Here is a 13,481-nt window from a genome sequence, read left to right on the forward strand (position 1 = left end):
CTTCGGCTCCTCCTCCTCCTCGTCCGACCACTCCCTCTTCATGGGGAGGAAGCTCGCGGCGGAGGAGGAGGAGGATCCGGCGTACGAAGACCGCGCGAAGGAGAACGACGCATGCCGGCGGTCGTACTCCACCGTCTCGCGGCGGTCGAAGCTCGACGCGGCGAAAGCCCGCGGTTCGTCCACCTCCGCGCGTCGCGCTTCCTCGCGCTGTCGGACCGGACGCGCCGCTCGCGCTCCGGGTCCCTCTCACGGCTAGATCGGCTGCCGAAGCCGCGTCCGGAGCTCCACATTCGCCCCCACATGGCGGCTGGAGGCGGGGCGGAGGGTCGCCGGCGGCGAGAAATTGGGAGAGGAGAAAGGGGAATTGGGTAGCTCGCGGCGGCGGGGGATAGGGTTTGGACCCGCAAAAGGGTCGCGGAATCGCACTTATAGTGCTCGGGGCGTGCGGTTTGCGGGCTGCGGCAAAAGTTTTTGCGGGCCGGGCGAGTATGCGGGCTCTGTTCTGGCCGCAAAATTGGCCCGAGCCTGCATACTCGCCGGAAGTTTTGCGGGCCGAGCGTTATGCGGGGTCTGCTAGAGATGCTATTAGGTGATACCATAATACCATTTCAGAAAAATTAATTTTATATGTTTCAAAAATTATGAAAAAAAATTGTGGATGTTCACATATAATCCCTAAAAATTTCAGGTCCAAATTCGAAATATACATTGAGAAACAAAAAAGACAAATCCAACATGAATAGTGTCAAAAAAACAAAAGACAAAAGCCAAACACCACTATTCATATACAGATTTGCCGTTTTTGTTTCTCGATGTGTATTCAGAATTTGGACCTGAAATTTTTAGGCGTTGTACATTCATGTGAGTGAACATCCACATTTTTTCCAGAATGTTTTGAAACATTTAAAGTTGATTTTTTTAAAATGGTATCATGGTAGCATTTGGGAGCATCTGATCTAGTACTAGTTCTTGATTGGTGAATAAAGAAAAGCAATTTTGGACTTAGCTTCATGAGAAGGAATGATGGCTGGACAGATCGCTCCTAGGGCCCCGAAGTGCCTCGGTTTCTCACGCATGAAGCAGCCGTGCAACAGACTTCGTCTCGGGGACGCACGACTGCGGCGTTGGCGTGCTACATCTTGCAACAGAATCAATCTACGGTCGGACTGATCACACGACGGCGACACACAACTCACAACCGTAATCTCTTGATCTCAACCTCGTTTACAACTTGACTCTGATATCACTTGTTAGATAAAATGTGAATAAACGAGACATGAGACACAAATTTAACATGGAAAACACTTGCGGAAAAGAACCATGGACGCACGAAGGCGCAATTCACTATGATGACAAGTATTACAAGCATGTGACGACATGCCGTCTTTAAGTGTGACTACATGGGGTATATATATGAGCGACAACACATAAGAATCCCTGGAGGACAAGTTAACAAGTTATACTCGTACGCGTCGGTACCAACGCAAAGCTCACACCGCGTGTACTACGTCTATCCCAGTAGAATTTGGATCACAATTTAACATTTGTGATGGTATCTATCATCCATAGGTGACCTTTGTCAAGATCATCTTTGAGCCCAGAGGTAACAAAAAATGTCATTTTGTCCAGAACTAGAAGGAGATAGAAAGGATATGGAGAGAACATTTAGAGTGCTCCAAGCCCGTTTTGTTGCATACCTGCGAAATTGTGGGGTGCAGAGATATTGTGAAAGTGATAAAAATTTGAATGATCATGCACAACATGATTGTGCAGGATGAGGGTGAAAGAGTTCGCTAAGGTCTAGAATTTCAAGAGATGGCCGATCCTATCCAGCTTTCGGGGCAGAATCTGACGACGTTTGAGGTCTTGCCCCAAATGCATCAGTGGTTCCCATCGAGGAACTCATCACGAGAAGCTTGGGAATAATCTGGTTGAGCATCCGTGGACGTTTCAAGGAGGCAACTAGAACATCTGTCCAGAATAAGTTGAATGTAAATATGAACTATTTTATTTCAAAATTTTACTTTTGAATTGTAATATTTATATTTGAATTATTATTCCATTGAAATATTTATCTTTCAAGTTTTAAAGAATCGTGTTATTTATCTTTAATTGTTTTTAGTACTCTAGGTATAGAAAAAACAATAACAACCAAACATTTGATACATACGGTTTGATGGCCAGCGTCCTGTTCAATTTTCGCCGACTCGTCGAGATATATCCGTGAATATTTGATGATATTCATTCGGTGATCCATGTTGGAGTTGAGTTGCCCTAGGTTCTGAAGGCACCCTTTTGCCGCCAAGTTTATGAGGCCCTCAACACCCTCCAAGACAGTGCTTTCGTATAGGGACGACTGACACATTTGAAGCCACGTCATAGCAAACCAAGGTCCCAACATCGTTGCATGGATGTCATCAACATGTTAATCTGTGGTTGAATGATTAGGAGGGCAGTAGTATTCCCAACTTATCAGGGTCGTTTAGTGGGAGGAGACGTCCTTGTTGACTATGAGGCGTCTGTGATGACTTTATCAATCTTAGAGTGCTATGCTGATTCAGTCTTCCGAAGGTGCTCGCAGAGACAGAGTGTACGTGCGTGCTTTTATAGAGATGGTTGTATGATGTATATGTGAGCGGCTTCCATTATACAGTGTTCAATGAAAGAAAGAAAGAAAGAAAGAAAAACATGTCTTTGGCGTGCCAAGGATATGTTTAGCGGCCACATATCACGGTGCACAGCTTAGTTAGTTCCACACGCATACATGTTGAATTGTAAGCCCCAATTGGTTCAACTGAGCTCTGTTTTCACTATTTTACAACCTCATTGGCTCATAGCTGCTTTTCCACAATTCATAATTCACGTAAAATCTACAGCTGAACAAAAAAAAAATAGTTCATGGTAGTTTTTACCAAATCTACATCTTTTTTTTGGAGGGAATACCAAACCTACATCTGAACCAAACACATCCTTAACAGTGTCGATCAGGGGTTTACCACCTTCCATGTGTAGCTAGTTGTCCAGGCGGATCATGTGTCACGATTATAAGGAGATTTCCGTGACAGGGTCGTGAATGACAGCAATGATGAGTAGGGCCAATGAAGCGACGAATGCCTGCTTCTGCCGATCTCGTATACCCGGAAGTCTGCAGTCTGCCGGTATTACTAAGATTTGAGTTCAAATTCTGTAATCAGAGGTCGATATGTCTGAGTGGTTAAGGAGACAGACTTGAAATCTGTTGGGCTACGCCCACGCAGGTTCGATCCCTGCTGTTGACGGTTTGATTTTGTTTTTCACATCTGGGGCATGCCACGATGACCGTTGTTTTAGGATTCATTTGTGCAACCGCCCGACGGTTTAAGATTTTTGTTTCTCTAAGGCATGCTACGATGGAGGTTGAGGAGAAAGAAAGCAAATCACATAAAATTAGTATATTTATTGGAAAAAGCTTATCTTCAACCGACTGATAACGACGGCTCCGCGTCCGTTGGATCGCCAATCGATCAGACGGACGAGATCATCCCCGCTACCGCCTCACGCGTGGATGTTTTCTGAAACTTACCCGTTGTTTCAGGACTTATTTGTGCAACTGGATAACGCCCGCAGCTCAGTTGACTCGTGTGGCTAGGACGAAGGTTTAAGATTTTGTTTTTCACATGTGGGGCATGCCACGATGACCGTTGTTTTAGGATTCATTTGTGCAACCGCCTGCGCAGGTTTGATCCCTGCCATCGACGGTTTAAGATTTTTGTTTTTTTAGGGCATGCCACGATAAGGTCGAGGAGAAAGAAAGCGAATCACATAAAATTAGTATATTTATTGAAAAAAGCTTACCTTCAACCAACTGATAGCGACGGCTCCGCGTCCGTTGGATCGCCAGTCGATTAGACGGACGAGATCATCCCCGCTACCGCCTCACGCGTGGATGTTTTCTGAAACTTACCCGTTGTTTCAAGACTCATTTGTGCAACTGGATAACGCCCGCAGCTCAGTTGACTCGTGTGGCTAGGACGAAGGGCGACGACGGTGCACGGTGTGGGGCGACCGCGGCGCATACAACATGGTGGTGACGGCAACGGCTTCGGGATCGGCCGTGGCCGACGGCGACACAAGCAGAATCACATAAAATTAGTATATTTATTGAAAAAGGGACGAGATCGTCCCCGCTTCCGCCTCACGCATGAACGTTTTTTTCAAACTTACCCGTTGTTTTAGGATTCATTTGTGCAACTGCTCGCACAGGTTCGATCCCTGTCGTCGACGGTTTAAGATTTTTGTTTTTCTAGGGCATGCCACGATGACTTGGGTCGAGGAGAAAGAAAGCGAATCACATAAAATTAGTATATTTATTGAAAAAAGCTTACCTTCAACCGATTGATAACGATGGCTTCGCGTCCGTTGGATCGCCAGTCGATCAGAAGGACGAGATCATTCCCGCTTCCGCCTCACGCGTGGATGTTTTCTGAAACTTACCCGTTGTTTCAGGACTCATTTGTGCAACTAGATAACACCCGCAGCTCAGTTGACTCGTGTGGCTAGGACGAAGGGCGACGGCGGTGAGATTTGGGATGGCACAGGGGGCGGCAGCGGCGCACGGTGTGGGGCGACCGCGGCGCATACATCATGGTGGTGACGACAACGGCTTCGGGATCGGCCGTGGCCGACGGCGACACAAGCAGAATCACATAAAATTAGTATATTTATTGAAAAAGGGATGAGATCGTCCCCGCTTCCGCCTCAAGCATGGACGTTTTTTCAAACTTACCCGTTGTTTTAGGATTCATTTGTGCAACCGCCCGCGCAGGTTCGATCCCTGCCGTCGACGGTTTAAGATTTTTGTTTTTCTAGGGCATGCCACGATGACTTGGGTCCAGGGGAAAGAAAGCGAATCACATAAAATTAGTATATTTATTGAAAAAAGCTTACCTTCAACCGACTGATAACGACGGCTCCGCGTCCGTTGGATCGCCAGTCGATCAGACGGACGAGATCATCCCCGCTTCCGCCTCATGCGTGGATGTTTTCTGAAACTTACCCGTTGTTTCAGGACTCATTTGTGCAACTGGATAACGCCCGCAGCTCAGTTGACTCGTGTGGCTAGGACGAAGGGCGACGGCGGTGAGATTTGGGATGGCACAGGGGGCGGCGGCGGCGCACGGTGTGGGGCGACCGCGGCGCATACAGCGTGGTGGTGACCGCAACGGCTTCGGGATCGGCCGTGGCCGACGGCGACACAAGCAGGTACGGCCGCGGGTGATCCTCCTCCCCCTCCCCCCTTTTCTCTGGCCGGCCCTAATGATGGCTATCCCCTGCTACGCGGCGGCTACGCGGCTCATTGTAGCGGTGCTCCGACGTAGGGAGACGCTCTCGCCGTTGCCACCGAAGCGGATGATGTAGATGATATAGGTGGTGTAGATGTGTAGATGTGCAATAGGCATTCGGATGTCGCAGATCTAGTGTTGCAAAATTTTTGATTTGACTTTTAGATGCACCGCTGGAGCTTATGCTATCCCCTTGATGTGTTGCAGCTGATACTATCCGTTTCCGAATGTTTGTAGCTCAAAACTTTTGTAGCATTTTTTCACCTGGAAGTTAGTGATGCAGGATTTTGATGTGTTGTAGGGAATTAGTGGTACATACTTGATATGTTGTAGGAAACTAGTGATGCGGGATTGATGTGGTTTTCTGATTTTTTTAGTTCAAAGCTTATGTAGCTCATGCAGTTATCCAATTTGTAGTTTCAGAGAAACATATATGTGATTTCAGAGAAACATATATGTAATTTCGGAGAAACAGTAACTAAATTTCAGAGAGAACTTACCTTTCTGAAGCTAGTTTGTAGGTTATGTTTGTAGCATTTTATCTGGCTATGTGTTGTAGGTTATACTACAGGAATTTTTTTGCAACAGCAACGCTGTTGTTGTTTCAGAATTATGGCAGCGAACGGTGACTGCACAAGTGCGCGACGCGTCCGGAGATGTGTTGTAATTTTTGCAACATGTGTCTTGTTGCAGAAAATTAGATGCGGCAAAGATGTTGCTGCAATTTTTATAATAAGGGTCTTGTTTCAATAAATTAGAGAAGAAGAGATTACACAACATGTGCCCCTGACTCCTCATGACTCCTCTCAAAATTTTCAGGAACATCAATGTTGAAGAATTTTCTCCCGTAACATAAGCTATGTTGCAAAAAAGTGAAGGCAATTTTTTTTCAACAAATCTCAATTGTAAAAAAAAACTGCAACAAGACCTCAGTTGCAAAAAAAAAAAATTCGACACACACCGTGTTTAAGAAAGTTAAATAGCGGTCTTGACGTTTTGCAACAAGCATCCTGTTGCGGGACGTGTTCTGCAACACTGCTCTTATTGCAAAAGGGAGGTAGTGGTTGTGGATGGGTAGATCGGATGGACATCCTCACGTCCATCCAATGGCCAGCGAGGCGGTGGATGTTTTCTAGTCATCCGCCGGTGGACGCTAGCATGGCCTTTATTTATTTATCCCTCAAGCAAATCACATAAAATTAGAATATTTATTTATCCCTGCTGTCGGCCGAGTATTTCTTTTTTTAGAGTAAATCGCTACTTATATTATTTAATCCGTGACCAATTCGTCCCTAACAATGTCTCTAATAGAAACAGGAGAGAAAAAAAGGAAAATGTTTCCAATCGGCGAGCCGGCCGAAAGTTCGACCGGACGCCTCGCCTCTGGCCCTCGTACAATACAACCCCACTAGCTCCCTTTTACTTCCCTTATATCTACATGCTCTCGACCATCCATTGTATTCCTCCCCAACCGTCTCTCTCCTGCAGCTACAATGGCCACCATGGCCGCCCCTGCCGCCGGCGCCTCAGCAAAATCCCGTCGGTGCTACGTATTTGCTGTAACTGGTATCGAGGAAGGTACTATTGGCGTTCATTTTTGCTGCAGCCAGGCAACAGCGAGCATGGCCGGCAACGACGTCGCCTGATTTTTGCTACAAGCAGAGTCATCCAAAGTGTGTTCGACGGGCGATGGGCTGCAATTTGCTGCAACCGGCAGCAGGAAAGCTACAACCAGTGCCCAGATTTGCTTTCCTGGGGCATGCCACGATGACTTGGGCCGAGCAGAAAGAACGTATAATGAATCACATAAAATTATTATATTTATTTATCCCTGTTGTTGGCCGAGTATTTCTTTTTTAGGATAAATAGCTACTTATATTACTTAACTCATGACCAATTCGTCCCTGACAATACCCTTGGTTCCAGCCACCCACCCTGGTATGAGTTGTTCAAATTGAGGATCACCCCTGATTCCTCGAAATATTGGGCAGTTGTGCAAATCCCACCAGAGGATTTGAACCAAGGCCCTCCATATGTTGTCTTCATCAGAAGATCCATGCCAATGGTCCATTGAGGTTGCTGCTTATGAAAAAGTTATTTGCCTTTGATTCTTGATATCTTGTGCTAGCGAAAGGAAGTACTGCTACTTCCCGAGTCACGCATCATTTGGAGCAGAGGCTACGTTTCGCTGTGAACGTATAGAAAGAGATCCAACACTGGCCAATCCCATTCAGTATGTGATGGCCCACGAGCATCTAACCCAGCAACTAGTGGATTATCTCCATTATCTTGCTATCCTGAATGCCCAGATCGCCATTGGCGGACCATCCTTGCCAACTCAGGAAGGACATGTTCTTCGCCTACTTCCTCCACTTCCTCCGGAAGAAGAAGAAGAATGTGCTCCAGCACCAGGAACCTTTTCGCAAGACCCCATAGATCTTACCTTTGAACCATAAACGGTCATTAGTGTGGTTGTTGCTCTGTGTAACGCTAGTTTACATGACGCAACCTTTGTATTGTATTTTAGGGTGTGTGTCATAAGTGCATTGCTATGTTTGCTTTCTGCATATTATTGTTTATTGTGATATGTATTTAGTTCTTCCGCCCTTAACAAATCTTGAGGATGAGATTTCCTTAAGGGGGTAGAGTTTGTAAAACCCAATAAATTTAACCATAATTTTATTAAGTAAAATTTGGCTAGAAATATATTTTTTAATTATATTAGGTCTTTTATTTATTTCAGAACCTTTTCTGTTTTTCTGTTTACAAAAATCCTTCCTTCCATATAGAAACTTTAAAAATGTGTGTTTGAAAGTTTCTCTTAATCATTTCATTTAAATTTTAAAATTCAGTGGGTAATTATTTTTTTATAATAAAACTTGCCCAAACTAATTCTTTTAATAACCTTTTCATACTTTGAAATGTTCTTGTTGCACTATATCTATTTCAAATAATTTTTTTTATTTAGTTCCAGAAAATGTTTGAGAGGTCCTACGGTACCTAGAGATCACTTTCATGCAAAAACCCAACTTTGTCTTTTGGAAATTTTGAGCAAAACATCCTCTTTTCATTTCTATCCCATCCTTAAGTTATAACTACAACCCTAATTTTCCTACCTCCAATAATTCTGAATTTTTCCACCTTATAGTCCTTCCAGTTAAACTCTTACATGTCGTTTGGCATCCATCATTTGGGCCGGAATTCGTATAATTCATTTGCGAATTCCGACACCAACATGTTTGGCTGTCCCAGATTTGGGCGTCGGAAATCATTCCACAATTCCAGCGAATGCAACTATAACTGGACCCAAATCCCTTCCCAGACCCCTCTTTTCCCAAATCGATCCACCGGACGCCACCCTCCTCCATCCCTCTCCTCCCCGACTCTAACCCCGCCGCCTCGCCACCAACGTCGTCGCCCCGACGCCAACCTCTCCTCCGACAAGTCCTCCCCGACACCAACCCCGTCGCCTCGACGCCAACGCCGTCGCCCCTCTCCTCCTTGAAGCGAACCCCACCGCCTCAACACCAACCTCTCCTCCGGCAAGTCCTCCCCTATGCCAACGCTGTCGCCCCTCTCCTCCCTGACTCCAACGACGTCACCCTGTCAACCCCTTGCCGGATCCGTCCATCCCTTCCCGGATCCCGACCTCCACACCAAGAACGTCATCCACCCGCGGCACCTTCCAAGGTATAACCTCCATCCATGGCTTGGCCTCATGATGAACGTTCTTTTCCATTTCTCTGTTTGGGTGGATCGAGTATGTAAGTAAGGTGTACTACAAGAATTTATCTTCTATTTCTAGAAATAAGGTAGTGCGAGATTTCAGCTTATACAATGTTTAGTGGATCTGTCATGGCTTGTCGAAGGTGTTATGTGCTTACGAGAGGAGAAATCTCGCCATGCTTCCTCTTGGCTGCATAATTGTGTGCTTACATGATCTTATCCTTATGTTACAAATTTGTGAGGGTGGTTCCGAATTGCTTGTATGGTTAATTTGTCCTTAGCAAGCAGGATCCTTAGGCAGTAAGGTTTCTTGTGTTTCCTGGACAAGAACAACAATGCGAAAGGTTCAACTAACTGTAGACCATTATTATGTTAATAAAGCGCTTGTTCCCCGTCAATAGAAAGTATATTTATTTTTTGGATTGTGCTTGTTGACTGCTAGGGCCATGTTAACTTGTCTTTCCTTCCATAGCTTTCCCATCACACAAATTCTTCTTGTTTCTGTTGTTGTGTATCACTAGTAATTGGGCTTGAGTTCTTTCTCAATTGTCATTTCTTTATCTCTAAATATAGATGTCGTACTTGCACAACAACACCTTGCATGATGATGAGATAAGAAAGAAAAGAAAGAGAGTAGCGGCTGGATATTTTGTGTCGGTTGTCGCGATAGTTCAACACACGTATTGTCGGGGGAGGATTAGAGAGCCTGATGATTTTAGTGAGGATGAGGCAGAGATTAGGATTAGAAAGCAAATGCTTAAATCAATTTATCAAGGTTCTAACAAGCACTGTTATGATAGTTTGCGCCTAACTAAACGGTCCTTTGTGGACCTATGCATATCTTGCGTGAAAGATGTGGCTTGAGGGACACATTTTATGTGCCGGTCGAAGAATCATTCACAATGTTTTTGCTTGTGCTAAGCCATGGGATGAAATATTGGTTAATTGAAAGAACGTATAGGTGGGCACTCGAGACAATCGGTAGGCATTTCAATGAGATCTTAAGATCTATCATTTCCTTGTCTCACGAGTTTATAAAGTTACCTAGTCCTTCAGCTGAGCAACCCGAGGACGCTAGATGGAAATGGTTTCCAGATGTACTAGGAGCTTTAGATGGCACACATGTTGATGTCCGTGTTTCCACTCGCAAGCAAGGTAGATACAGAAATAGGAAGTAAGACGTGACAACTAATGTGCTTGGTGTTTGTGATCGGAATATGAAGTTTTTGTATGTCTTAGCTGGATGGGAAGGTTCTGCATTAGATTCACGAGTGTTGCGAGATGCAATGTCACGACAAGACACTTTTACAGTCCCATGTGGTAATTCTCTGTCTTGGTACGATAGAACAATTAAATTATGATATTTCAATGGAAATATAATATCTAATACTTGTTATTGTTGCAAACATTAGGAAAATACTACCTTGTAGATGCTGGGCACACTAATGATCTGGGATTCTTTTGCTCCATACCGTTCAGTCCGGTATCATTTAAAAGAATAGGCAGCTAATGGAAATAACCCACAAACTCCAAGAGAGTTATATAATCCGCGACATGCATCAGCTAGGAATGTGATAGAGAGAACTTTTGGTCTACTAAAGATGAGATGGGCTATTTTGAGGACTAGTTCATTTTTTGACATACGAAATCAGGTATCACATAGTATTTTGCAAAACCAAGCATCCATTTTTTATTTTTTATTAACATGCCAATAATACCATCTCGTAGATTGGTGTCATTAATGCTTGTTGCATATTGCATAACTTTCTAAGAGATAGGCAGAGAGAGATGGATGATATAATGCTAATTGACGTGGATAATTAGATAAATGGTGCTGCCATTGAACATCCATAAGAACCAAACATGATTAGACATGTTGAATCAACAACTAAGTGGAACAACAAGCGAGATACCTTAGCTAATCAAATGTGGGAAGATTACCAAAGGAGACGCGGGGGAGCCAATCATTGAATTCATTCATTTGTATGTTCATATATTTCATATGCCTATTTTTGAACCTCTCTCTCTCTCTCTCTTGGGATTCTACATTTGTCTCATACATGTATTGTTGCTTGCAGGAAGATATGGATGTGGAGAAGAAAGGAGGTAGAAACTACCTAACCTCGATGGATGAAATGGACGAAGCAATGCTGAATGTGTTTGTGGAGCATTACAATAGAGGGGATCATTCTTAAAATGGGTGGAAACCACATGTTTACACTGCAGTTGTCAACAATGTTCGGGCCAAGTGCAATGTGGATATCACAAAGGAGAATGTCATATCAAGGTGCAAGACTATTGATAGACACTATGTCAATGTAAGTAAGATGTTGTCAACGAGTGGTTTTGGGTGGGATTGGATCCATAATAAGCTTATGGTTGATAGTGAGGATGTGTGGAGCAACTATGTCAACGTAAGCACTACATCTTGAGCATCTATGTATTCATGGCATGGCCACAAGATTCATTTTCATCTTTCATGTGGTCAAGTAGTTTATTCAAAAACATGAACTTATACACCTTCTCCACCTTCTCCATCATGATGTGGAATTCAGCCAAGTTTATTCAAAAACTGAAAGTGCAACTATCCCCGGGTGGTTTTGGTAATTACTAACAACATATAGCTCATTGAACTAATGCTATTTCAAGATGATCATTTCAGAAAGTTCAATGATTGGCATGGCATGGATTAGGAATGTGGGCCCCTCAAAATGCTAAGGACACATATTGGCTCAAGCTCAAGACTCTACATTTTCATTTTAGTGATCCAAGATCACATTGAGTCCATAGGAAAAGTCAATACTATTAAAAGGGTATGAGGTGTTGCTTAATGTCTTGCTTACTCAAAATGCTTAGTGATATGCTCCAAAAGTCCTCAACCACTTTATCATATCCACATATGTCCCAAACCAGAAGTCAAACTTGGCCCTACCGATTTGATCTATCCGGCGCCACCGAGTTCACTTGACATAGCCACTACCAGAAACCCTAGTCACTTTGGTCTCACCGATAGGGATCTCGGTCTCATCGAGATGGGATTGCAAACTCTCTGTTTCCCTTCGTAAAGTTTCGGTCCAACCGAGATGAGCGATCGGTCCCACCGAGTCCGCAATGCAAACTCTCTGTTTCCCTTTCGTAGCGTTTCGGTCTCACCGAAATGAGCGATCCGGTGCTACCTCTTGAGCACTGTGTTGGTTTTTCCCCGAAGAGGAAGGGATGATGCAGCAAAGTAGCGTAAGTTTTCCCTCAGTTTTTGAGAACCAAGGTATCAATCCAGTAGGAGGCTACGCGTCAGTCCCTCGTACCTGCACAAAACAAATAAATCCTCGCAACCAACGCGATAACGGGTTGTTAATCCCTACAAGGCCACTTACGAGAGTGAGATCTGATAGATATGATAAGATAATATTTTTGGTATTTTTGTGATAAAGATGCAAAGTAAAATAAAAGCAAAGTAAAAAGCAAAGGAAATAACTAAGTATTGGGAGATTAATATGATGAAGATAGACCCGGGGGCCATAGGTTTCACTAGTGGCTTCTCTAGAGAGCATAAGTATTCTACAATGGGTGAACAAATTACTGTTGAGCAATTGACAGAATTGAACATAGTTATGAGAATATCTAGGTATGATCATGTATATAGGCATCACGTCCGAGACAAGTAGACCGACTCCTGCCTGCATCTACTACTATTACTCCACTCATCGACCGCTATCCATCATGCATCTAGAGTATTAAGTTAATGAAAACAGAGTAACGCCTTAAGCAAGATGACATGATGTAGATGGATAAACTCATGCAATATGATGAAAACCCCATCTTGCTATCCTCGATGGCAACAATACAATATGTGCCTTGCTGCCCCTACTGTCACTGGGAAAGGACACCGCAAGATTGAACCCAAAGCTAAGCACTTCTCCCATTGCAAGAAAGATCAATCTAATAGGGCAAACCAAACTGATAATTTGAAGAGACTTGCAAAGATAACCAATCATACATAAAAGAATTCAGAGAAGATTCAAATATTGTTCATAGATAGACTTGATCATAAACCCACAATTCATCAGTCTCAACAAACACACCGCAAAAAGAAGATTACATCGAATAGATCTCCACAAGAGAGGGGAAGAACATTGTATTGAGATCCAAAAAAAGAGAAGAAGTCATCTAGCTACTAACTATGGACCCGTAGGTCTGAGGTAAACTAGTCACACTTCATCGGAGGGGCTATGGTGATGATGTAGAAGCCATCCGTGATCGATGCCCCCTCCGGCGGAGCTCCGGAACAGGCCCCAAGATGGGATCTCGTGGATACAGAAAGTTGCGGCGGTGGAATTAGGGTTTTGGCTCCGTATCTGGTCGTTTGGGGGTACGTAGGTATATATAGGAGGAAGGAGTACGTCGGTGGAGCAACAGGGGGCCCACGAGGGTGGA

General features: G+C 44.1%; 2 protein-coding genes and 1 non-coding gene across 3 annotated transcripts in view; all 3 read left to right on the top strand.

Annotated features, from left to right (window-relative positions):
• Positions 1-2,047, top strand: part of LOC119286294 — a 29,392-nt gene extending 27,345 nt beyond the window's left edge. Inside the window, exon 3 of the mRNA XM_037565672.1 lies at positions 1,774-2,047. Within this exon, the coding sequence (XP_037421569.1) occupies positions 1,774-1,797 (24 nt within the window). The 3' untranslated portion in view covers positions 1,798-2,047. The remainder of the gene's footprint in view (positions 1-1,773) is intronic.
• Positions 2,048-3,196: 1,149 nt separating this feature from the next.
• TRNAS-UGA lies at positions 3,197-3,278 on the top strand. Its single transcript has one exon. It is a non-coding gene; the product is annotated as a tRNA-Ser (tRNA).
• A 3,536-nt stretch (positions 3,279-6,814) lies between these two features.
• LOC119283564 (proline-rich receptor-like protein kinase PERK10) lies at positions 6,815-11,525 on the top strand. The gene is made up of 3 exons (XM_037563049.1): positions 6,815-6,899; positions 8,644-9,011; positions 11,126-11,525. The coding sequence occupies exons 1-3, from the start codon at positions 6,815-6,817 to the stop codon at positions 11,240-11,242; spliced, it is 570 nt and encodes a 189-aa protein (XP_037418946.1). The 3' UTR covers positions 11,243-11,525.
• Positions 11,526-13,481: the final 1,956 nt, after the last annotated feature.

Source organism: Triticum dicoccoides, chromosome 4A (assembly GCF_002162155.2).
Source record: "Triticum dicoccoides isolate Atlit2015 ecotype Zavitan chromosome 4A, WEW_v2.0, whole genome shotgun sequence".
In the NCBI taxonomy this organism is placed as follows: Eukaryota; Viridiplantae; Streptophyta; class Magnoliopsida; order Poales; family Poaceae; genus Triticum; species Triticum dicoccoides.

Excerpts from the sequence above, each read along its gene's own strand:
- LOC119283564 (XM_037563049.1), top strand. The coding sequence starts at position 6,815 with ATGGCCACCATGGCCGCCCCTGCCGCCGGCGCCTCAGCAAAATCCCGT. Across the intron at positions 6,900-8,643 it reads TGTAACTGGTATCGAGGAAG|ACCCCTCTTTTCCCAAATCG; the intron begins GTACTATTGGCG and ends ATCCCTTCCCAG. Across the intron at positions 9,012-11,125 it reads CACCCGCGGCACCTTCCAAG|GAAGATATGGATGTGGAGAA; the intron begins GTATAACCTCCA and ends TGTTGCTTGCAG.